The sequence below is a fragment of the Ischnura elegans genome, chromosome 1 (genome assembly GCF_921293095.1).
Source record: "Ischnura elegans chromosome 1, ioIscEleg1.1, whole genome shotgun sequence".
Lineage (NCBI taxonomy): Eukaryota > Metazoa > Arthropoda > Insecta > Odonata > Coenagrionidae > Ischnura > Ischnura elegans.
The window spans coordinates 39137940-39162856 of NC_060246.1; the positions used below are offsets into that span (position 1 = coordinate 39137940).

Genomic DNA, 24917 nt, shown 5'->3' on the forward strand with positions numbered 1-24917 from the left:
ATTTTGATTTGTTGCCTGTAATTTGTCTCGGGTGAGTTCTACCCACACCCAAATCAACATATGAATTGAATCACTGGGTGAGTGATAACTGCTGCAACAACCACTCATAATTTCTTCACCCTAAAATCTTGATTCCTTATACCAAGTTTGCCACACTAGAGAGAGAAGGAGCAAAGAGAAAAGATGTCGCAATATCGTGAAAAATGGTTCAACACAGAATGAACTCAATGGAATATGGTGATCTTGTTCAGAGAAGAGCTTAAGACCATCATTAAAATGATTAGCTATCACATGGAGCATATTCAGGCTATGACACACCTGCTGCAGAGCTGTTCGGCCAATTTTCTGAGTCAATTTCTTTGTAAATGGTCTAATGACAATAGTAGTAAAAAAAATGAGCAAAAATCAAAACCAAAATTTACAATAATGCCATTTAAAGTCTTCGGAAATAAGAAAATATTCCACATTATCAGGTAAAATAATACCTTACAAATTATAATCAAAGAGCTAACAACCAAGAATCCCCCTTCAGGAATTATCAAGACCAATATTTTGCAAGAATTATATAAGTAGGTATGTCATAAGCCAGATTTTCCAATTATTTTACTTAGTCAAGCCCTATGTACGTAGCTTTTAAATTTTAAATACTTTGGCAATATAAATCAATGACAACCATGTCCAAACACAAAGAAAAAGGGTTTTTTTTACTTATTGTTAATATGAGTATACTGTATTATCAGACTTTCAAGATATTTTTAGATCACTTGATAAAATGCTTAAATAAATGTAAAGGAAGTGTTTCATAAGGAAAAATACATTCATTTATCAGTCTTGTAAAGCGAGTCACATTTTATTGAGAGAAAATTTCTCTTAAGGCACACAACAGGTATGATGCAATTGAGATTATACTTTTTAGAATACAATAAAAAATACTTCATTAAGTATCACACATCGGATAGGAAACAAAATATTTTCCAGATATAATACATTACATCATGCAATACTGTATCACAGATATAAACCTTTAACTTACAGAATAATAGTATCTGTAACCAAACCCCATACATTCACTCAGTTCAGCTGAGGAAGCAGAGAAGAAATATATTTTAAAAATTGGAAGAAATAGTCATATATTGTATCACAATGGATTTAAGAGCATGTGAATAACAGTAAATATATTCATGAGTAGCTACCTGAATTTTATTTCAAGAAAAACTTCTCTTCAGCATATTAACGCAACCCATCGTGTCAAATATTGAACTGAGTTATGAAGATAACCTTCTACAACCAATTTACCTATTTCACCTCTGGAAATTCGACAGAATGTTTACTATTTTTGAGCAATTTCATACAAATACGCCCCAAGCAGTTTTGTCTGAAAAAAAGGAAAAATTATGATCAAATAAAATACATAGTCACATCAAAAATATTCAAACGGTCTTGATTATTTTCATATATATACATTGCCAATTCATTCAGGCATAAAATTACTTTGCAGTTAAAAATATGACAGAATTTAAGCTTGCTTACCCCTTCAATGTAATTTTTAACATTGATTTTTTCATTCTGGGCATGTGCTCCATCATCAGCAGAGCCCATTGGTAGCAATAGCACACCCCGTCCTCCAGTCACTTCTTCGAATGTCAATGTAACAGGAATTGAACCACCCTCTCTGGTCATGTCAGGTTCCACTCCATAAACGTGACGTGTAGCTGCCCGTCCAGCCTCAAAATTTGGCCCAGTGGGATCAGATTTCCACCAACGGCCACCATGTGACATGGATGCCTAAAATTAACACAATTGAAAAGCTGTATAAAATTTTTAAAATATCTAATGAGTAGGAGACAAAATCTGATACATTGTCTGAAATTGTCTTGAATTAAAAATTACCAACAATTAACACTATCTTTACTCAATTACCATGTATATTCATCTCTACTACGAAGTTCTGACTGACCAGTTCATTTACTTCTCAAATTAATTGTGCTAGAATCACTAAATTTTGGGATTTACTTCTCTTGGGATGCATATTTGCACTACAAAAGGATTTTAACAATTAAACTATTATTGGTGCTGAAACACATTCTACAAACTCATAGTTTATATAATGCACACTAACAATTATAAAAGCATAGAATTTTCCAAATATGTCCTTAGCAAGATTCGTAAGGGTATCAAGAAAGGATTTTCCAGGGAAAATTTCCATCAACAAACCCAAGATTTATTTTTATCATGATCTTACGATATTCCAAATGTCATACCAGCGTTTTGCCACTTTGACACACATTATGGAAAAACCTCAGAGAATGAAGACTATTATAAGGGTGTTCGGTAAAAAGGTGTGCTTATTGGGTTGCGTTGTAGCAGGATATACACGAGCTCACTCACTTAGACGCTGTTCACAGGTATAGTCACTGAAGTGGACTCTTGTTGGAACAGTATCTTAAGGGACGAGATATTTTGACCATGGTTACATATATATAGCATGACCTTCAGTTGATGGCCTCTAAAGCTATAAGTATGCACGTGATTGCAGAATGAGGCCATACAAAAATATAGCACCGGAAGCTTATCATATTTTAGGGAGTAGCCCAATGTAGCACAATTTGAAGAGCACATGTTAAAATTATATTATATTCTTATAACATGTTATTGTGCTTTATGTAAACAAATTCCTCAAACAAATTAATTTTTCAACATTTGTATGTGATACAGAAAACATCTAAGTTAACACAGGATAAATTATAACAAGTTTCTTTTATCTTCATGTTAAATTCATTACACCATTAGTCCATAACTTTAATTCTCATTTCACACTAACCTTCATTTTATTATGGCTTCCTCGAATTTTCCACATTTCCTCTAGATACTTGACAACACAGGCTTCAACTTTCTCTGGGGTCATGTTCGGAACAATGCGAACAGAAAACTTCCCAATTACATGACGAGGAATAATAGTTTTGCAACCAGGTTCAGCAAATGCACCTTCAATACCATGAAGGGATAGAGACGGATGTCTCCAACGATGCATCAGCAACTCTATCTGTTACACAAAAAACAAGAGAATTTTGAAGTAACCAAAAATTCATGTTCATTATTTGAAATTGGCCATAAAAACAAAATGAGTTAAGCATGGTAACCATGTAAAAGGGGAATTACAGTTAGTACAGATTAAAGACAGCTGTTTAAATTCTGAAAGAAAATTATTAAATTTAGACTTAGACATTAGAAACTTTTATAATGCCCCGTATCATACCGTGATCATAAATAAAACTAGTCAGAAATAGCCATTTAATAGACCAAGCCTGGATTTCTTTTTAGTCACAAAATAAATTTGTGCAATGTACACTACTTGACAGCATGATTCGAAAAACAGAACCTAGTGGGTAGAGTAAAATAGAAAATTTTACATAAGCCTAGAGAGCTATATACAGATTCATGTCCCACGGATGGTCATTGAAACTTGTCAAGGGTAACAGGGATGAACTGAGTGGGAAAAGGAAGGGGAAATGGGATTTTTAATTTATATGAAATTAAGGTACAGCAGACTCCCGACTATCCGGCTATAGTTTATCCATGTTGCGGCTTATCTGTGCATGAGGTCTACACTTCTTCGATGTTTTCCGCGATCTTTACAAAAAAATTAATTGAACGCAAAAGCACCAGGATCTTAGCATTTTAATGCAAGGCTACACCCTGCTTATTATTTCCATTAGAATCCTCTTTGTAAAAGGGAATTATTTTATTTTTCGATAGAGAATGTTTCACGTTTACTTGGACATCTGCTCTAGCATGCAAACAACAATCAGTGGTGGGAAAAAACTTTTGATCAATTTTAGAAGATACTTTAATGGTTAACCAATCGCTAATTAAAAGAAATGTAGTGTACAATCTATAACTGTATATTGCATACCAAAAATGCACAATTACCGCCTTGGCCTCTCATTGGCTTGAATACGGACCGAAGTAACAGGAGATTTCGTCACACACGGACAAATTTACACCATCAAGGTCAAACTGGAGAGGAAGGGAACAGTAGAAGTGAAGGCAGCGGGGAAAGTGGAGGTAGAGATAGCATAGCCAGGCACTCGCCTGCGTAGACAAATAGCCAAAAGTCCTGGTTTCCTATAACTGCGGCCGCGCGATGGGGTAATCACGTGCCCATTACCTTCATGGAAGCTCCATGTACATGTACAAGCACATCACCATGCACGATCATGTTCAGTGATCACAGAACCGTGTCCCACAGCAGTTGCATACCAGGCAACTTGCACGAGACGCGACTACATAGCGTGGTGCCTGACAGTATAGTTTCTGACATTGAGCAGTAATTTTGAAGCAATCATGCAAACCAATTTTCTGAATCTCATAGACTCGGGTGTGCACTTTCCGTACATGGAAAGCAATCTAAAATAGCAGAAAATGTGCATAAATAATATTAAATCGTTTGATTTACTTGAATTCTGAAAATTACATGAAATTTAAGTGAAATTTTGGATTATTCGTGTTTTCTGATTATTCGTGCCGCCCCTCCCCATTATTCACCCGAATATGTAATCGGGAGTAAGCTGTAGTCTTACATTTTTATTTTTCAAAAAATTATTGAATCTGTTCAATGAAGACGTACTTAAAGGTAGAAATTATCTAAAACACATCTTATCCTTGAGCTACATCATCTACTGAACAATGACACCAAACAGGAGAAAAATTAGGACCTACACTTCAAAAGCCATCACCCTTGGGCCTTCCCGCTCAAACATTTGGGATTTCAGGTTTTCTGGATTTTGGGATTTCAAACTTGGGGTCCAATTGAGTGAAGTGCTTATGAATACAATTTATTAGTTTCTGAATTTGCCAAGGTATACATTCAACTGAAGGCTGAAGGTGCCAAGCAATACATTCAACCACAATATAAATACACTAACATACTGTGATGGCCTAGTTCCGTCATTGACCTTTCCTTCCTACTCCATATTATTTTGTAGTCCCCCCATCTTATTTTCCCTCACACCAACCCACCTCACTCTCCCCATCACCTGGTTCTGGTGCCTTGCGGCCGGCACTGCACTACGTATGAGCAGGAATATTCACAGTGTGCAGTTAAGGGCAAAAGCGAGTGTGTGGTATGGGAGGGGCTACTTAACTTCGCTTCCGGAACATCACCGGTAGTGAACTCATCCCGCCCCAGTAGAGTGCTACACCCATCCTTTGCCCTGCCACACACGACTCCCGAGAAGTCCAGCATAAAAGTGGCGAGTTCAGGTATCACCAGACTTTTCTTTGGCACTGTTTCCTAATTGTGAGCTATGGGCCACAGAGGCAATGGAAAAATGATCGAGATACCCAAAGTGGTCTCAAATTAAGTCTTCAGGACACAGCAACTTGAGTTGTGAGGTGGATAGGTGAATGCTGGCTGCAGCCCTGGTGTTTGGGGGCCAGAGAAGGCAGGTGACTCCTAGGAGTTAAGCGTGATCAGTGGTTGCATATTATTATCGCTGCCACATAATCCCTCCCCAGAGTCCATGCTTCTTTTCCCCCAGTGATCTCATCCATGTCATTAGAGTACCAAACTTCAGCAAATCGATTTCTGATCCTCCCTCCCTATTTCCCAGTTCAATTGTTGGGGTTTGCCTCAAGTGCCTGATCTAATTATGTAGGGGAAGAACTATGTACAGCTTCCCATTGTCGAGTGTCCAATTAACAGTGGTAATTTGAACTAGACCACCCATACTCCAGATGATGCATTGATTAGCACATTTCCAATACACCCATGTCTCGTATAGCGCAAGGGATGCGTTCCTTGGGGTCTTTGCGCTATACGAATTTGCGTTATACGAGAGCGTTTTAACATTGAGAAGATAGGGATGCGTTCCTGGTAGCATAGGTCTTGGGTATTGAATTTCCTCTAAAACATATATATTCCCATAAATAGCCTTAGGAAACATTAATTATATAAATGTTTATAGTTTAAAACATCTTTAAAGATAGTATGCACGCATTTGAAGACTTTTATTCACGTTAAAAAAAATTCTTACGTGCTTTTGAAATTCCCTCCTGTCGTGCGGGTGGGCTAACATCTGCTATCTCAGGGGTTCGTAATGCATTGACGCCAGTTGACGATTTTTCAAACCAGTCTAAAAACATCTATTGTGTCACCCAGGCCCTTTTGTCGCTCATCGAAATGACAGGCAAATGCTACTTTGAATGCCATTTCATAGCTAGCGGAGTTTAAGAATGATAAATCATTTTAATTTGAAGTCCTCCGAGTCATTAGCAGCTACGTGAAACAGTCTTTAAATGCCTTGAAACCTGACCCAGGTTTTCCTTCCCTGAAAATGAATGAACGAGAATGCATTCTTTTCCAAAAGAATATCGTCTCGTCAACACTAGATCTAGTTGAGGGGGAAAGGAGCCACTTTCAATAGCAGCTTGGAGTTCATCAGAAAATGTTCTGGTGACTGCGCTATCAACACTTGCAGATTCACCTGATATCGCCGCACTGAAAATACCTGCTTGCCGTTTAAATTCTGGAACCAACCGGAGCTTTCACTAAATGTCTCGGAGCGATTACCACTCTCGTCTTTTTGCACTGATTCACTATGAACTTTCCGTATGTGTAGACCGCTTGGTTGAAGTTGGTGCGGCTGAGGTCACTGATATTTTAACTTCGTCTTTATTCAGAATAAGGCATCGTGCATTTAAACTTCCGCGCAATATCGCTTTGATGCTCTCCATTTTCAAAGCAATGACCTATATCAATTTCTCTTCTGGGTTTATGGTTTTTCTTGATAAATTCTTGATTTTTCTACCCGAATTCCTATTTTTTGCCATTTTATCTTGGTTTTTACTCTGCATGGCTCTATCGACATCACCTTCTACTGCTGAACTGTATTCTTGAGACGCAGAGGGCCTACGACTGCGGAGAGGGAACGAAGCTATTGTGTTTGAGACTCTACAGCGGACCCTTTTATGTGTTGATGCTATTCATGCGCCACTCGGCCACCGCTTCTTTTCTCCCCCGTGAATACCGATGACCTTGAAGGCTTTAGCGTAGACCCTCTACCTGGAAGTCAATCGCCCGATAACCTATGACGGCAAAGATACGTCTCAAACCGTATTGCTGAAAAAAAATCATTTCCACTAGCCCCACGCTTACTTAATGATCTAAATTAACTCATTCTGTTAAGGAGACGAGATAAATTACTTCGGTAGGCCGGCCATCTGGACCCAATGACGAGTAATACTTTTGGCCATTGCGCAGCAATGGATTTCGATTAATATATAAACTAAGAAGAAGATTTGAGGCAAGCAATAATATTAATATGCGTAAAATGATAGAAATTTCGTGTGTACTTAGCGCAAGTTCACGTTTTACCACGAGAGCGTTTAAGATTTTTGATTAGGCTACACTGCGTTGCAATGTTTCCCCGAGGAACGACTTTGCGCTATATCGAAATTGCACTATACGAGACATGGGTGTAATTGTTTTATGAGAAAATGTTTCTGCTGATGCCTGAAATCAGGCCGGTGTTTTTTTTTGTTTTCATCAATGTCCATAATGGCCTGTCTGACCAACATCTTGTCTTCAGGTTCATCCATATCGTGCATCTCATCCCTCAATAATTAATAAGCTTCCTTCCTGCTTTATGTGTAATCGATCATTTAATTTTTCTTCGAGAGGTAGTGTTCAGTTGTACGTCTATAAGATATTGGAATATATGTAAAATTGAATATCTACAAAATGTGTGGTTACTTGGGTGCAACCCAGGAGCCGTGCAGCTAGCAGTTTCTGAATACCCACAACCTTTCTATTACCCTATCAAACGTGACCCTACCAAATCACCGAACCAACCCAACCCCATTTCATTAGGCTTTTATTTTATAAATTTTGAGCAACCGTATTTTCCAATTTAATTTTCGGCCTTACTAATTGGTTTCTGATTGTAAGGACAGTGCCTCCCGCCCAGTACAAGATGGCTTGCCCATACGCATGTGGATGTCTGTCCCGGCTCCTAAACCACTGTTTGTGGGCAAGGGTTGGATTCGTCTCAATACACATGTATCCATATCTATATCACATAATGACCATATATATTCATATAACAAAATCAAGCAATTTATATTTTTTATGTCTATTTTAAAATTAAATCTTTATAAATGTAAATTATTTCTATCTGATATGCCTTGATTAAAGAGAGAAATTTATGGGTCTGACAGTTATAGATAAAGGTTAGATAAAGTTTTGGGGACTTTCAACAGAAACTACACAAAACAGCAGCTTCACATCATATTCAGTGAACTTTGATACTAAGTTGGAAACCACATACATGAGAATCCACATTGAAAGACTTTTGGGATGGTTTCAATAAATGTTAAATTGTTTTTAATTTTATGTGATATTTTATGCAAACAACCTCAACATCATAAACTACAGAACAAGGTTCCATAGCAATCAGGCTATTAATATAATTTTAAATGAGTGTTTTTCTAAGAGGAATTAGACAAAGATATAGCATATACATTACGTGAAAAAAAAACAAACCTTTTCTTCATTGTGTAAGAGTTTTTGAGCACCAACATCTTGTCTATATACATCCACATCAAAATCAATGTCAGTATACAATTTATTCTCATCAGGCGTCACAGGTTCAACATCATCAAGGAGCCCAGTCACCAAAATTTTTCCATCCTTATCAACGAGTGTATTCATTAGGTAAATGAGATCAGCTAAGCCTTCACTCCTGAAGAAAAAAAAGGATATATTCAAAATAAGAATTCATGCAAGGGGATGGGAAAATAGTTTGTTTAGAAAAGGTGGTCAAAAACTATTACTTACACAGTTCCTCCAAATACACCACTATGCAAATCCATTGAAGCACATTCAACATCAATGAAGAAGTAGCAAACTCCTCGTAGACCATAAGTGAGACAAGGTTTATTCTTACCAAGCCAGTAGTTATCAGATATACAAACATGGTCAACATCCTTGAAAAACGTATCTTTTCTGGCATAAAGGAGATCATCAAGTCCTTCACTTCCTGATTCCTCCATTCCTTCAAATACAAACTGCAAAATTCCATCAATGATTCTCCGTCAGTTTTAAAAATAAAATCAATGAAAAACACATCAGAAAGTAAACACATTATTTGTACCTTAATATTAACGGGTATATCTTGCTTGGTATTTATGAACGCTTCAATGGCATGGATCCATCCAAGAACTGGGCCTTTGTCATCAGTTGAACCTCTCCCATATAATCGACCCTCTTTCTCGGTCAAAACAAATGGATCAGTATCCCATCCATCCTCCTACAATATTTCATGAGAATTACAGATAGAATAATAAGTTATATAAGAAATGAGTAACTAGTACATACTTGGATTAAATTTCTTGCTACTCTTACACATCAGTACTGCACCTGAAAACCTATGTTCTCCACATTTAAGGTAATGCAATATGTCATTCAGGCATACAAGAGCCTTTTTCCACAGAATGTGAAATACTCGCCCAAGAATGTGAACAAGAGGATTTCATAAGTGCACTAATGATAAAAACCACAGTAAAAAAATAGACTAGATAGATATTTGAACCCACATCTTCCTATCACCAATTAGGTATGCTACCACAGAAAAATCTCCAAGCAACAAATCCGATGGGGCCTGGAAAATGGCAACTTCGTTGTCAGGCATTTTGGAGTACGGAGGTGATTTGTGGGTTGCGTTGTAGCAGGAGGAGCAAAGAGTTCACACAGATTGAAGAGGTGAGTCACAAATATAGCACCTGCAGTGGACTCCTGCTAGGACTTTTTCGAATGGAGGAGTAAAACAGACCACAGTAACAAATACAGTACATATGTCCATTTCATAAGACCCCAGCATGACTGATGGACTCCCACACAAACACAGATACAAATTCCTGCCCACTATCAGAAGAGCAAAGAGTTCTGAAATTTTGCACTGAGGTGGGAGATTAAAAATTGACCAAGAGAAAATTCCCCATGTGGTAATATTTTGTGGATAAAAAATTTAAAAAACTATATACTTCAGTAGAATGAGAAACATGTGAAACTAATATTCTTAGTCAAAGTGGCCATTCATTTAAATCACAAAGTTAAAGGAATCTTTACTGGTTATTTATTTTTATTTATGTATTTCCATTCCACTGAAAACAGCTCTATATATACATACTGCCTAATCATTCTATCCCATTAGCTGTAAACAATATCTATTAATGATGAGGAGTAAGAAATAATTACCCTATCATTACAACCACAATAAATTTCTGGGCAGCGGCAAATAAACTTAAGCACATTCAGTCATATTAAAGTGCAAAGGCAGCCTGACTGTGAAGCTTCCACACACTCTAAGCAAAATGCTGTTTGGAAATTAAGAAAAAATATTTTTTTCCAGGTCTCTCGGAAATTCATGATTAAGCTCATATGCATTCTAAACTTTTACTATAAACATTTTTGTGCATTCAGTCTCTCAGATTACCCAAAAGCATTGCCACTGATTCATGATGTATATTTAATGCAATGTCCACCAGCTACAGAGCCAGGGAATATCAGTGTTGTGATTGAATTCAAACCCTGTAATCAGCCAGTCGAGGGTCAAAACTGCAGAGGACCCTTTGGAAGCCATGTGGTTTTTGAAGCCGTGCGCAAATGAGAATCTCAGGAGGAAATCCGAGAAGAATGCTCTCCATGCCTAATCACTGAAGTTAATGATATATCAAGGCACTAATGTAATATTAACACACAGAAAAAATGAGTACTTTTCAGATTCCCTCAAAGTAAGGATTCAGACTGAATCCATGGAAATAATACTCCTGCTATTTAATGAGTCGTATAGATGCCCAGGAGGTAGTTCTCTAGTAGATTCAACGCTTTGACATAACGTTTACAATACCTTATGTGAGACAGAGAAAATATAAAAAAGTAACTGCAGATATTATATATTTACAGCATGAATAGGCTCTTATGTAAGGGCAAAACAAATTTAATAGCACACAAACATGCTCTGTATTTTGTGAATTATTGCATTTTTTACAAAGAAGACTCGGACTTGTATCTTAAATACCTCTGATTAATATACGTGCATGGATGAATAATCAAAAGGAAAAGCAATTTAGTACACACCAAAAAAAAGGAAATTAGCTCCATTGAAGTAGTTTCTCAATAGAGGCATTTAGTTTTCTTGCAGTCCACAAGTTACCAATGAGGATTCTTGTGATCACTCATAATTAGCTAAATTCAACATGTCATCTTTGATCAAGCAAATAAGGATTAGGATTGATTCAGTGACCCAGCCTCAGGGAAATAATACATTAGCAATAACACATTTCTTATTTTTACTTCAAAATTGCGGGTCTCAATCAGCCTGCCCCTTGAGCTTCAAAACTCTTTTGGACTGGCATGGAAGAAGACCTTGCTTGACACTCAAGTGGTTATTCCATTCAGTTGGAGAGGTTGTTCTATGCAGCATAGACATGATTCAGCAGCATTTATAAGTCTGTGTCAATTTGAGAAAATTTCAGCTCCTAGTTGGTAAAATTTTTCGGCCAAGGACAGTAAATTTAAAGGAGGCATAACTCAACTACTGACTGTTACCTGCTGTACTTTAGGGAAAGACTATTTTTCATTAACATGGCTACTTAGTTGTGCTTGTAGAATAATTTCCACAAAAATTATCGCATGAAAACCAACTGGTTTCATGCCCTCATGTAATTCACACTGTTTCACACAAAAATTACCAAGGAAATTAATCATATCATCAATACTTCACGAAGTTGAGTCAGGAACAATGAAATCAAATGTAATTCCATTAAAAATATACTAGTGAACATGGTAGCCCAGAGGGTACAGTGCTTAGCAACTGATAGAAGGGTCCAGGGTTAAAATCTCTGAGGAAGCCTTTGGATTATACACCCAAACAAAATCCTAAATGAGCAAGGTGGCCCAGGGAAAAGAATTACCCCCAACCATTAATGTGTTCAAATCAAACCAATCTCAGGATTATTGATTTATGCAATAGTGAACACAATTGTTGGTAATGAAGATGACATTATCTATTACCCAAAACCTATCTGGAGGAAGTACTATAACTGGGGTAGTTTGCATCATTTTCCTTACTTTCTCCACATGAAGGTTTAACCACAAACAAAATTTGAATATCTAGTCTAAAGTTTTTGAGATTTTTAAACAATCTATTAGCTACTAAGATATCCCAATTAAATCTAATGGCATGATAGCTTTACTTACTTTTCGAGCCGGTTGGACATCTAAGTGACCATAAACACACACTGTTTTCTTGGCTGGGTCCTTCCCTAAGACACCAAGAATCACGGGAGGAAGTCTGCTTTTCTCGTCTTTCGGAGGATTTTTCTAATTATCAAGAAAAAGGTTTGAAAAGTTATTCACCGAAGATCAACAAATGATCAAAATAAAATCGATAATTCTTACCGGATCGTTGACGTCGCACATTTCTATTTCAGCACCCAACGCTTCTAACTTCTTGGCAGTCCATTGAGCCATTTCTACAATATCTTTGCGGTTCTCTGGCCATGCAGATACAGAGGGTATGGCCACAGCTTCACGTAAATTACTGATAAATGCATCTTTATGGCCATCAACGTAACTGGTAAAAACGAGAAATTGAATCTCAAATAATTCCTCATACTGAGGATCAATGCATAATTAAGTAATAAGAGGAACGCAGGGATCACGTATGAATCACATTAAAATCACGAGTTCTAAACTGACTCGTTGAGGCATGTGATGTTGATTAATCTTACAGCGCGGACCAGTTTAACAATAGAATATAAGATGAAAGGTGGGGTATTCAAATTTATTCCTATTGCCAAAGAAAAAACATACCCAAAAAGTTTCTGCAAAGGCGGCGGGAGATCCATTTTTCTTTCTTCTACCTTAGAAGCAGCGTCGTCGGAGTACTTCTCTCGTTCACGGGGGAAGTGGGCTGATAGAGGACAAGAACTAGTTTAAGAGTCTTGATAATGAGATACGATAGTGATGAATCTGAGATAGCGCGCTCTTAAAGTTAACAATGCTGTATCTCACTAAACCTACATCAGCCAAAGCTAACTTCAGATAGCCATCAAACAGCTTCCTCGTTACTCCACCACTTGCCTACCCGGCTGCGATAGAGTGGAGTGAGTGAATCTGACGAAAAAAGTTGAGCTGACGTGTACACCACATACTGCCAACCGGACAGTTTTAAATCTGAAAAGCAGGCAAGTGCAAAAGTTTCATAGAGGTAACCTCTATGAAAAGTTTATTGTGTGTTTCGAAAGCACTTTCGACCACCTTTTTCCTACCCTTCTCAACACATATTATATAAACTCAGTTATCAATTCGATTCGACAAGCCTGCGAATCTTCGTCATTCCAGGATCCGAGCATCCTTGTGCAAGGGTCATTTGTCTCGCGTAGCATTCTTGAATCCCTCTCGCTCCCATATTTAAATTTTTGTCCCGAGTAGCTTTCCGAAACCAAGGCTAAAATCCATGGAACACAGGGATTTTTGAGGAGTTATCATAGCTATTATTCCACAGAGTTAACTATGCAATAATTTTACTCCGGCTCGGCCTCCCTGTACACAGATTCCTTTTATGTCAGCGTCAGGTTTTACGTAATTATTTTTGGTGTTTCAATATAGATCTGGATTAATGCGGTGTAGTCATACCGCAGAACGTAAAACACATATGTTTCCTCTTTCTGTAAGTGTTATAGGAGGATGCTTTTGTTGTGAGCCCATTACGCATTTCCATGCGGCTGCTTGGGTTGTGACCAAAGTTAGACAGTGGGTTTATCCATGGTATTAAAGGAGGCCATGGTTTATCTCAAGTCCCTAAAGCCCGTAGTGCTACTTCTGGTTGCGCCCTTATTTCAATACCGTTTGGTATGTCACGCCATACTTCTGTGGATAGACATCCTGCCGGGTAGGCACACCTCTTCACACGCTCTAAGGGAAAAGCGATATAATCTCTAAGGATTATACGATTAACTATTAATCCTCTTGGTGCAAACCTTATTGCTGGCGTATGCGTTCAACGGAGTTTTCTCTGTGCACACATATACACACAAATAACGATCAATGCAGGGAGCAGGTTATAAGCTGATCTGGTGTGCAGTAGACAGAAATAATTTTTTCCATTGTTTTCTGTCACATATGCATGCCATCATCATACCTGGTCTGTTCCTGTACCTAAAAATATTGCCATGTGACCATCAATTTGTCATGCCATGACGTATGCTTCCTGAGCAACGCTGGGTGACCTGGTTTCCTATACAAATGGAAGTGCTTGAGAGAGTGAGAATATATGTAACATAAATGCTTAGCAGCAGATAACCAATACTTCAGAATTAACTGCATAGAAGTCATAGCTAGGTAAATAATTTTAATCAAGATCACACAACAAGATATTCACAGTGGTTTGATGATTTAAAAGGGGTATAATTTTATACCTTTTTCCAATTCATTGTGGCCAATCTGGCTTTCCACCCTAATTTACTCTAAACATATTATTAACGCATGCAGATATCACTAATTTTTTGCCTCCAAGAAAATATATACATATTTTCCAGTTCTAAAAACACGATCCATGCGTGCACAGTACTTTCAAGACACTGGCAATTTGAAACAAAACATCCGTCTACCACGACTTAATTTGTTTCACTCCCTTGCATTGCTTTGGGAAGAGGCTGGCAAAATATACCTTTAATCTGAGAGGATGTGATGTGGTGATATTATTATCTATTATTGGTCCCCACTTGCAAATAGTGAGGTGCCCTTATGAAATCCAAAGCACTACATGTATCAAGTGACTATGTGTGTATATTGCACACCAGTGGTGCAGCAATGGGAGTGATGAGGGGTTAGATCCCCCCCCAGAGCCTCAGAGAAAAAAAAATAATGAAAAATTGTTTTTTTTGACACATAATAACTGCATCTGCTTTAAGTTAACTTTTTAATGCCAAAATGATGTAAAACATATTTCCAGGCATGTCGTTTTCAAAATTTTTCCTGGGAGATTGCCAGGAGAGGGGGTGGCCACCCCATCACCCCCAAACCATATTCCTAGTTGCGCCACTGGTGCACGCATCACAAGCTCAGCTGCAATTATACACCAAGGGTGACATTTACCGAGAAAAAAATCATTTGGATCAATCAGTATTTGAGTCTGGATCACCCAAATCCCAGTCGGGTATTCTAGCAATTACCATGAAGCAGTGGTGCAACTGTGGGGGGGGATGAGAAATTAAAAAAATATTTAGAGGCATTGTCTAGTTTTGACATGGATAATTGCATCTGCTTTAAGTTAAATTTTTTATGCCCAAATTATGTAAAATGTATTTCCAGGCATGTCATTTTTCAAAAATTTTCCCTGACTCCCTGTTGCCTGGGGAGGGGGAGGAGTCACCACCCCATAACCCCCCCCCCCCAAAATTATAGTCCTAGTTAAGCCACTGCCATGAAGCCTTGGCTGGTGGTAGTGCAACAAACAAAAAGACTTGCTGGTGTAACAAGTAGCATACAGGATTAAAAATCAGGAGATACGCTTTAGAATCACGGCTTCAGAACCAAATAATTTTTTGGTGAATTTTACCTTAGGGGTATAACGACTCGGGAGTATTTGTTTTATGGTATACCTGAATTCCACGTCAGTAGAAAGTCTTTTTACACAGGTGATATTCCTGCTCTCCACTGTCTGAATATTTTAAGTTGATTTGTCACATTGTGAGGATTGAGATATGTGTGTACAGTTCTAATTCATGGATAAAGATCAGCCTTGATACCAGCAATAAAACAAGGCGAGTTCATTGAGTAATGCAACAAATTTTTTTCACAGCCATTATTAGTTGCTAAACCTTAGCACTTCTTGTGGAACATTTACAAACATTTCCGCTTCGTCTCATGTAGCTGTATTGACTTCAGATTGGTGACCACGCTACATGGAGCTGTTTAAATGGCATCTGTAATAGAGGTGCGTTCCATAACCAGGCAGTGATCGAGTATCTTTTGGCTGAAAACCAGGATATCTCAGATATTCATAATTGCTTGCTACTTGTCTACATTAATCTGGGGGCAGACAAAAGCACATCGAGTAATTGGGCAACACATGTTTCATCATTGCTGTTACAAGGATGATGAAGAAATTATAGCTGCAGTACGACGCTGGCTCTGACATCGACCAGTGGAACGGTACCATGCAGGCATACAGGCCCTCCTATCAATGTGGCATTAATCCGTAGCATTGAATGGATATTATGTTGTAAAATAGTGCTGTGTAGCTAAAAGATTGGGGAATAACTTGGTACATTTTAATGTTGAATTTAAAAAAATTGTTCTCAGATAAAAATGTGTTTCATTAATTATTGAACTCCCCTCGTACATGCCCACAAAACGGTTGCCACCTTTAATTTGGATGAATTTTGATACGTCAGAATTTGTAAACCAAATACATAGAAAAAAAATTTGAAAACCTCTTTTTAATCCGATTGAAGGAAAAAAAAAACAAACATGTAATAAAAAATAGGAATAGGTTTTATTAATTTAGAGGAATGGTGAAATAGTGGTTCACAAAAGAAAAACAAGGGCAATTCATACTAAACTAGGGAAAAGAACTGAAAAGCTTTCCTCCCACGCACCTTGGTCCACATTTGACAGTTCACTAAGGGGTGAATCAAGTGATTCATACCCATTGTCTGACAATGATGATATGTCTAACCCACTTAAATCGTCATCTGCTGCAAATGATGGAGGAATTTCATATTCACTGTCCTGAATTGCTTCACCAGATTCCCCCACACTGCCTTCACGTGATTCACTGATCATATGCACCTCAGTCCTAGAATCATTAGTTGGACTAAACGCCCCAATATCAACCACCATGGCATCTGAACTTTGGCTGGAAGAATTGCATGCCTCCTCTACTTCAGCGGTGGGGCAACTTAAGGGCAATTCAGTCACCCAATCTCCGGATTCCAGGACCTCTGGTGCCGACCCCACTTCACCTGAGCCGTACACTGTGATGGTATCCTAGAGTGTAAAGGAAATTCCGTGTAAAAAATATACTTCACAAAGGGAAATCATGAGTCTTACAACTTAAAATAATTATTGCCCACGAATATACACAAAACCACGGAGCTAGGGACACGTACCAAAACAATTATTTCATGGGGTAAATTAGGCAAAATATATTTAAGAAATAAATGGGAATAACTTACATGAAAAAAGCTACGAGCTCCCACAGTAATTTTTTTCCCTTCTAAAGTCTTCAAAATGCTAAACTATTATCTGCATTTAAAAAAATCACCCTAAAGGCCAGAATACAGTGAATACCCTGAATAAGATGTAACTGAACACCAAATATTGAAAATCCTTAAGTCTTCGAAACACTAACATCGGTTTCTCCAACAATATTTACAACATTTAGGCAGGATTTAAATAGAGCGATAGAAAAAATTAAGGAAAAATTTCCAACGATAAAGACAATAACCACTTCGAAATTACAAGGGCCACTCACCATTTCTCCGCCAGAGCTTGGACTTTGACCTCCAATGATTTCGGAGGCAAATTTCTCAATTTCCTGTAGGTATTCTTGGGCGCTGTCAGGAAATAACTTAGCAGACACAAGTACATCAGGAGTACGAAGCCCTGTCCCTTCTGCAGAGGGTCATTAATGAACACAGCAGGCTCAATGGGCTGAACGTTCTCCTGAAGACGTAGTTTCTGCTTCAGCACCACGTTTTCTTCTTTCAAGGAGGCGACTTCAGTTTTCAGACGATCACACGTTTGATTCAGAAGAGTATTCTGAAATTAAGAACACAATTAGAGGATATATTTACTGAATTACAGAACACGAATCTAAAAACAGCTTAGCAAACACAACATACATTTTGCTGCAATTCCTTCACTGCTCTTTCTAACTCTTCCATTCTGGCTTTCTTCCGGTCCCTCGAGGTTTGTGCAGCCATTCTGTTTTTTAGTTTTCTAAAATGATATAAATTAGCCATTAATATAGAGAATGAAAATATTTACGTATACCATTTCCCATAGTGACACGTCATCAGAGCACTTACTTCCTCAATGTTTTGTCTTCCACGCCATGGATATTGTCCCTGACCAGACCACATTTAGCCATTATTCCGTCAATTTCACGATCAGAATTATATTTGCTGCGAGGGTAGAGTTTATTTATGCGTGCAACGACAGATTTACATGAATTAAGTCTTTCACTTTCGTCGACTAATCGAGGTGATGACGCAGATGAGTTCACTGGAATGTTCGATGAGAACTGTGGGACATGTATAATCACCAACGGGGGAGATTCCATGATGAAGACTTAATTTTCACTTCAAACATAAAATGACGTGGAATGGAAACAAATCCTAATACACTTATGATATCCTAATATACTTAGTTTCGTAGATAAAAATAACAAAAATCCAAGGACACTTCCACATCCACGTCCTGGCACTTCCACCTCACGCAACTGTTTCGAACTAACGGAACTAACTGATTGCGCATGGCAACCAACCTTCCGATTTTCTCCTGCCCGTGGCCCGTAGTTCCCGTCCCCCTCAACCCCTCCTCGCACAATCATTCCCATGATTTCGTCATCCTACTCATCCCCCTCTGCGACTATGCGCTCATTTTGCGCCTTCCCCAAAAGCTGACGTATCGATTGTTGTTTTTGCGTCAGTTGTTTTTTTTTAAATGCAAATGATTTGACGACGACGACGATCCTCAATTTTAACGGGCTTTTATACCCTTGATTCGTCCAACCTCCGGTGCGTATATATACCACCTCTCCGGCTGTGGTGAATTTACGCAAGTGCGTAAAAAGGGAATTTTGACTCAACAAGTGTATAGGGACCAGTGTAACCTTTCCAGTGTAAGTGAAGGAGAATTAGAAAGACAGGCTTCTAGTGAGCGCGTGCAAAAGCACTCTAAAAATTAATAAGACTACAAACTAACGGCATCGGAAGCCGGGAACGGCCCTTAATGGCCCCAAAATGACATTACAATTTTTACAATAATTATTTTTGAGCTTTTATTATTTTTATCATTTTTTTTGTCGCATACAATGCGTGTTTGCTCATTTTATATTTTTTTTTTGGTTCATTTTATCAGTTTTAATATTTTTTTGTCTGATTTTTAGCATTTTTATATTTTTTTTGTTTAAGTTTTTCCATTTTCTTTTCAAACCACAATATAATTATTACCATAACAATGATTAGATTTTTGAAAGAAAAGACATAGGATAGAATTCGTTATCAGCGAAATAATATTTCTTTTGGAAGTCTGTAGCTTTTGAAGCGTTTTGAATGTACAGGGTAATCCCATAGTGTTTTTGTAAGCGTGTTACGTGGAAGGGAGTTCTGTAGTCTCACAGCTTGTGACTTGATGAACTCGTGTATTTTGGGTACTTTGTGAGCGCGTCTTATTTCAGTCATTGGCATGAGTCTACGTTGGTTTGTGATGTAGCGCAGAGTACGATTCTGGAATGTTTCTAAGGGTGCGATTCATAGACGGCACTTTAGGCTAAAGTATACTTTAGCCGGGCTAAAGTCTGCTTTTTCCGTTTCATAAACGCCACTTTAGAGGAAAAATGGCCGAATCGTCACTTTACCGTAAAGTGCCCAACCGGAGCTCACTTTAGGGCTAAAGTGTCCTTTACGGATGAATATATGGCTGCACCGGCTGTTATTGAAGTTGAAATATGAAGATATTTGGGTTACGGAAATGAATATGAACTAATTTTTTGGTGAGAACACAGCAGCAAACTGGCACGTTTCAAGAAATAACCAGACAAGTAATATATGTCTTTTCCCTGAATATATATCGAGTCGGTATTGATGGAGATGACCCAATTCTTATATTTTGAAGTTTAACTCTATCGGTCGTGTGATAATTACAACACAGTAAGTGGTTGAACAGGTTGGCATAATTTATGTTGATTTTATATACAAGTTAATTGTTAAGTTCTTAGGTTATTTATACGTTCATATTCTAGAATTTTCCTTAAAGATACTTGAATAGGATAGCAAAATTCTGTTTACATTGGCGTCAATAGCCTTCGTAAACAAAGACTTGATTTTCATATCGTTTGGCCAGCCAAATACTAGTTTCTACACCTTGCATTACATTTTAAGCGTTTTCATTCAATATTTGCTTAATGTACTCTTTCCGTATGCCTCCATATCACGCTTAACATGTTTCTGTGATTGTGAAACTAGAGTCGAGTTTCTGTTTCGTTTTTCGACTATGCATTTGCATGTTTACAATGATGATATAAGATCTGGTCATGAAAGGCAGCAATAAAAAGTAAAACGTACTTTCCTTCGAAGGATGATATCATAGCCATATTATCAGCAGCAAATCAATGTTTTCTCGAGGATGTAGGATTGTTATGAAATGTTATTTACACAGCATCACAGACTTCACTGACATTTTGTACTGCAAAATTCGTGAATGGATACACGGGTTAGGTATTCACATATGTCGAGGCATCTTTTAAAGTAGACAAAGAGATATTTATTGATATAAGTCCATTCTCACATTCAACATGTTTCATTGCGTGGCCATTCATTCATTGGTTTTGATGATATAGATATTCTTGACTGTACATTCTCGTCCATTTCTCTAGAATATATAACCCCTAAGGTCAACATTCCAAGAATTAAAATATTGGTAAGCACAAAAGAATTCAACAAACACCCATACCTCATTCAAAATATGCGTCCAACTGAGACAACCACTGATCGGTAAATCTTCAAATTAATTGGTAGTTTCAAGTTAACGCGAGAGAATTTCACTATTTCACCCACCTTCAATGAACGTACACCATCAAACTTCGACTAACATATAGTCCAAACAACCGTATGCAGTTAATCATAGAAAATGATCATAAAATGACGTGAAAATGTCAGCATTTGAATATTTACTTCGCTGGGAACATCGAAGGGCATTACCAATGCACGAAGCTAATTAAAAGTGAGCTTTTATTCAGCCAACTCAGTCATTAACGTACAAAAAAGCTAGTGGGGAAAAGCTTTCAATGACGCAGTATTCATTTACATTTGCACATAATATGAGAAAACGAGAAAATACAGCTTAATAAATCTTAGCAAAATACAACACGAAAACCCAGTCGCCAGAAACATGTAAACAAGTACGCATTTAATATCGTGTGTCATCTTTTTCTTCACTTTTTCGCAGCGTTCATTGCCAACACTCTAAAATTTCAATGCATGATCGAGACTTTAGGAGCTAAAGTGCCACTTTATAAAGTGAGATCCTTGGGACGACTCTGAAACGAACTTTAGCTAAAGTCTCACTTTACCGTAAAGAGAGACTTTGTAAAGTGAGCAATTTCAGTGTCGTCTATGAATCGCACCCTTAGTGTTTGATATTCGTGAGGGAAGTGTTGCCGAACACTTCACACCCGTAAAGCAGCCGAGGACGAATATAAGATTTATACAGCGTCACCTTGTCCTGTCTAGAGATCCTAGATCTATTGTTAAGCATGCAGCTAAGAGAGATTTTAGCTGCAATGGCAGATTTCAAGGCTTGCTTTACGTGCGCGGACCAGAGCAATTTGTTATCGAAATGTAACCCTAAGAATTTGTGTGATGAAACCATTGGTACTTTACAGGAATTGAAGGTAATGATTTTTAGCGGATTTTCGCGTAGCGTTGATTGTTTCCAGTTTTGGCGGTTTTGGTAAAATTATTTAAACACATCCGTCGGGTGCTGGCTTAAAGGGGACAACTATATATTAATGTTGAATCGTATTAATTTATTGAGTTTGGGTCGAGTTCTACATTTTTGGTCTACAAACCGAGAACGATGATATTCATCCATATTACTTTTAGTAGGTAGTAGTCTTCATCTAATCATGGCATGTAAAAACTGGACTTCGTGGGTGGAGGTGATTCAACTGACCGCGGTATAGCCTACATTGGCGTCCGAAATTCCTTCCACAGAAGAACTTTCCAATCACGCGACGATTTTGTTCACGCAAGAATTCCATTGCATACCTTACGTCATCGATTTGTTGGGTCCAAAAGGGAGGAAATTTTTGGAAAACAGGTTTTTAACTAATTTTAACACTTTTCGTAATCGAAGAAACTTAATTTGTTAAAGAAATATTATGTATATGCATAATTTTTCAATATTTTGTTTTCCTTATGGAAGGAAAATATCCCAGTCAACACAACAATTATGGCCACAATGTGGCCACACTATGGCCATACTGTGGCAAGGCATTATGGCCATAGTGGGTTGCCATTATGGCGCCATAATGGTTTTGACCCCCGGCCACACTGTGGCCAAAGTGTGGCTAGCCATAATGTGGCTTTAGTGTGGATAGCCACACTATGGCCACATTTTGGCTAGCCACAATGCTCCACTACTAATATATTAATATTTATACATATAATAATTCCTTTTTACTAGTATTATTATGCCTCCTTCAATCCTAGCTATGCCCATCAATGCAAAAATAATGATTTTTTGGAAAATTAGATGCGAACCAAAAATTTTAATTTACCATCAATTTAAATAATAAATACGTTAAAATGCCCTCTGGTTGGCACCCCATACCCCAAGTAGCACTTTGCGATATAGAGTACCCAGACGGCACAGGAAGTTTTCGTACCATACGAGGGTGGACAATCAAGATACAAAAATCGCGCTTAGGAAGTTACTTAGAAGGTTTTGTTTCTTTATTTCCTTTAATGACGAAAAAAGATGCAAGAGGACTGGCAAATTCATATGCATCGATAAAATTGTATCTCATCGATAAAACTGTATTCGGTCTGGGACTATTTTCTTTCGCGGGTGGTGCCATCTAGTGCCATCGTGCCATATCCTCCTAGAAAGATCACATGCCTTCACAAGCCGTTGGAGATGACATGGTTAACGTCACGTCTCACCACATTTCAGGGATTTTTGTGGTTAAGTTTGTGAAAAATAGTGTCTGGTAATGGTGAAGTTTCCCTTATTCTTTAATTTCATTCTCTGGGCTTCAGAAACGTTTTTGTGAGATATTTTTGTTAAAAATGCCTTCCGTGTGTGTAATGTCGGGATGTAATGGAAACTCCGGGACATGGCTCAAGTTTTTAGCTTTCCAAAAGATCCTGAGTTGAAGAAGAAGTGCATTTGGGCGATAAGAAGAAAACATTTCACCCCCACGAAAAACTGTGAGGTATGTACTCTTTCTCGCTGTAATTATTTGGATGTAATTTTAAGTTAGAGGTGGCTTCGGGATGTTGATGCATCAACATCCCGAACTATTCAGTACTGAAGTACTATAGTACTATTCAGTACTAAAAATGGTGATTCAAAATATTGTAGCAGCAATTCTTTTGAAAATTCTTGCATTTTAGTTGTCTTTTTTGTATTAATTCATTCGGTAAACGTGTGGTTAAAGGAGAAACTAGGAATAAGCTGCCAAGTTTATAGGATCGAATATTGCTTCTTTAGCTTGCCCTATGGTGTATTACACGTCGGCTTTCATCATTTCAAATTATCTTATGCTATAGTTTAAAACAATAAAAATATCAGGCATACAAATATTTACTATATTTACGAGCCTATAGTAATTTGATTTCTCATGCAGAAATACCAAAAATTGGAAATGATTTGACCTAATAAGTTACATGGTATTTTATTATTTATTAATTTTAGGTGTGTGAGATTCACATCGCACCTTGTGATATCAGAAAATAATCTGTGGCCTTGGACGAGAAGACGAGGAGAAAATTCTTGCTGAATTGAAGTTACCCAGATTGGAGGAAGGTACCATTGCTTCACTGTTACCTGTCGCCAAGAACCCAGCCAGCACAGCCCATACCGCATCTATATGTGAAGTGGATGCAATGCGTGACAGAATGCGCTAGGTACCAAATATCCTTCTGCCATCCTTTGCTAGTTGCGCCTATGAATGCCATATTTTTCATGATGTGGTTTAATACTTAAAAATATCTGCAAGTCCTCGCATTAATTATTATAAAATTTCAAGAACTATTATTATTATAATTATTCATTGTATTCAAGATTTTCACGGACATACGGAACTACCAATGACTACAGCAGTAGGTATGGACTTGTCGTCTTGTAGCCATCTATCCACATCTATCCCTATCTCGACGTGTTGGAGCCTCGTAGATAGAGTGTTGTGTTGGGTATGTTTTATAGTGATATTTTTTAATTCTGACCATTGCAGCAATTTTGACTAATCTCCCGGTGTCGACCCTCGCTCACTCATAGGCCTGTACTCTCCTGGATTTGAAATCTGCGTTTGTTTTGTACTGCGATGGATAGCGATGTTGTACCTCGTAGATTGAGTGTTGTGTTGGGCGTGTTTTATAGTGATATTTTTTTATTCTGACCATTGCAGCAATTTTGTCTAATCTCCCGGTATCGACCCTCGCGCACTCATTGGCCTCTACTTTCCTGGATTTGAACTCTTGCGTTTGTTTTGGACTCCGATGGATAGCAATTTGTTGTACTGAAGTTCTCATATGTTGTCTTGTGTACGCCTGTATTCCTGTGTTCGCCTGCCTCTTGTTTTATGCTGAGTCATTAAAGTTATATTCATGAAATAAAACGTGCTCTGATTTATCCCGAGTAGTGTAAAACAATCACGAGATAAAGAGAACCAGACAAGCAATATAGGAATACTAGTATGACCGAGTTCAATTTTCCGCCGTTAGATGGCAGCACTTTCGTGCATCCTCATCCTCACGGCATCTCTCTAAGTGCGGCGGTTCATCCCCTCGGCGGTGGACCGGCATATGGATGGCATCTGTATAAAAGGATGCACTCATACTCTTTGCATCTGGATGACATCCAGCTGCCAAAAAGAAATTTGGTGAATTGTGCCGGCTGG

General features: G+C 37.9%; 2 protein-coding genes across 3 annotated transcripts; both read right to left on the minus strand.

The window, feature by feature from the left end:
• Positions 1-821: 821 nt before the first annotated feature.
• On the minus strand, positions 822-13190 carry LOC124159081 (cytosolic non-specific dipeptidase). 2 transcript variants are annotated; one of them, XM_046534624.1, is made up of 10 exons: positions 13085-13190; positions 12875-12974; positions 12461-12635; positions 12260-12382; positions 9153-9308; positions 8837-9066; positions 8543-8741; positions 2822-3043; positions 1531-1785; positions 822-1375 (listed from the first exon to the last, which is right to left on the minus strand). In XM_046534624.1, the coding sequence occupies exons 2-10, from the start codon at positions 12907-12909 to the stop codon at positions 1331-1333; spliced, it is 1440 nt and encodes a 479-aa protein (XP_046390580.1). In that variant the 5' UTR covers positions 12910-12974; positions 13085-13190; the 3' UTR covers positions 822-1330. The 2 variants fall into 2 exon arrangements, with proteins under 2 accessions (XP_046390580.1, XP_046390572.1); XM_046534616.1 differs by having other exon boundaries at positions 12875-13168.
• Positions 13191-16540: 3350 nt separating this feature from the next.
• LOC124159092 (X-box-binding protein 1) lies at positions 16541-18524 on the minus strand. The gene is made up of 4 exons (XM_046534637.1): positions 18100-18524; positions 17914-18010; positions 17544-17830; positions 16541-17056 (listed from the first exon to the last, which is right to left on the minus strand). Exons 1-4 carry the CDS (start codon positions 18351-18353, stop codon positions 16984-16986), a joined length of 711 nt encoding a protein of 236 aa, XP_046390593.1. The 5' UTR covers positions 18354-18524; the 3' UTR covers positions 16541-16983.
• Between the last annotated feature and the right edge of the window lie 6393 nt (positions 18525-24917).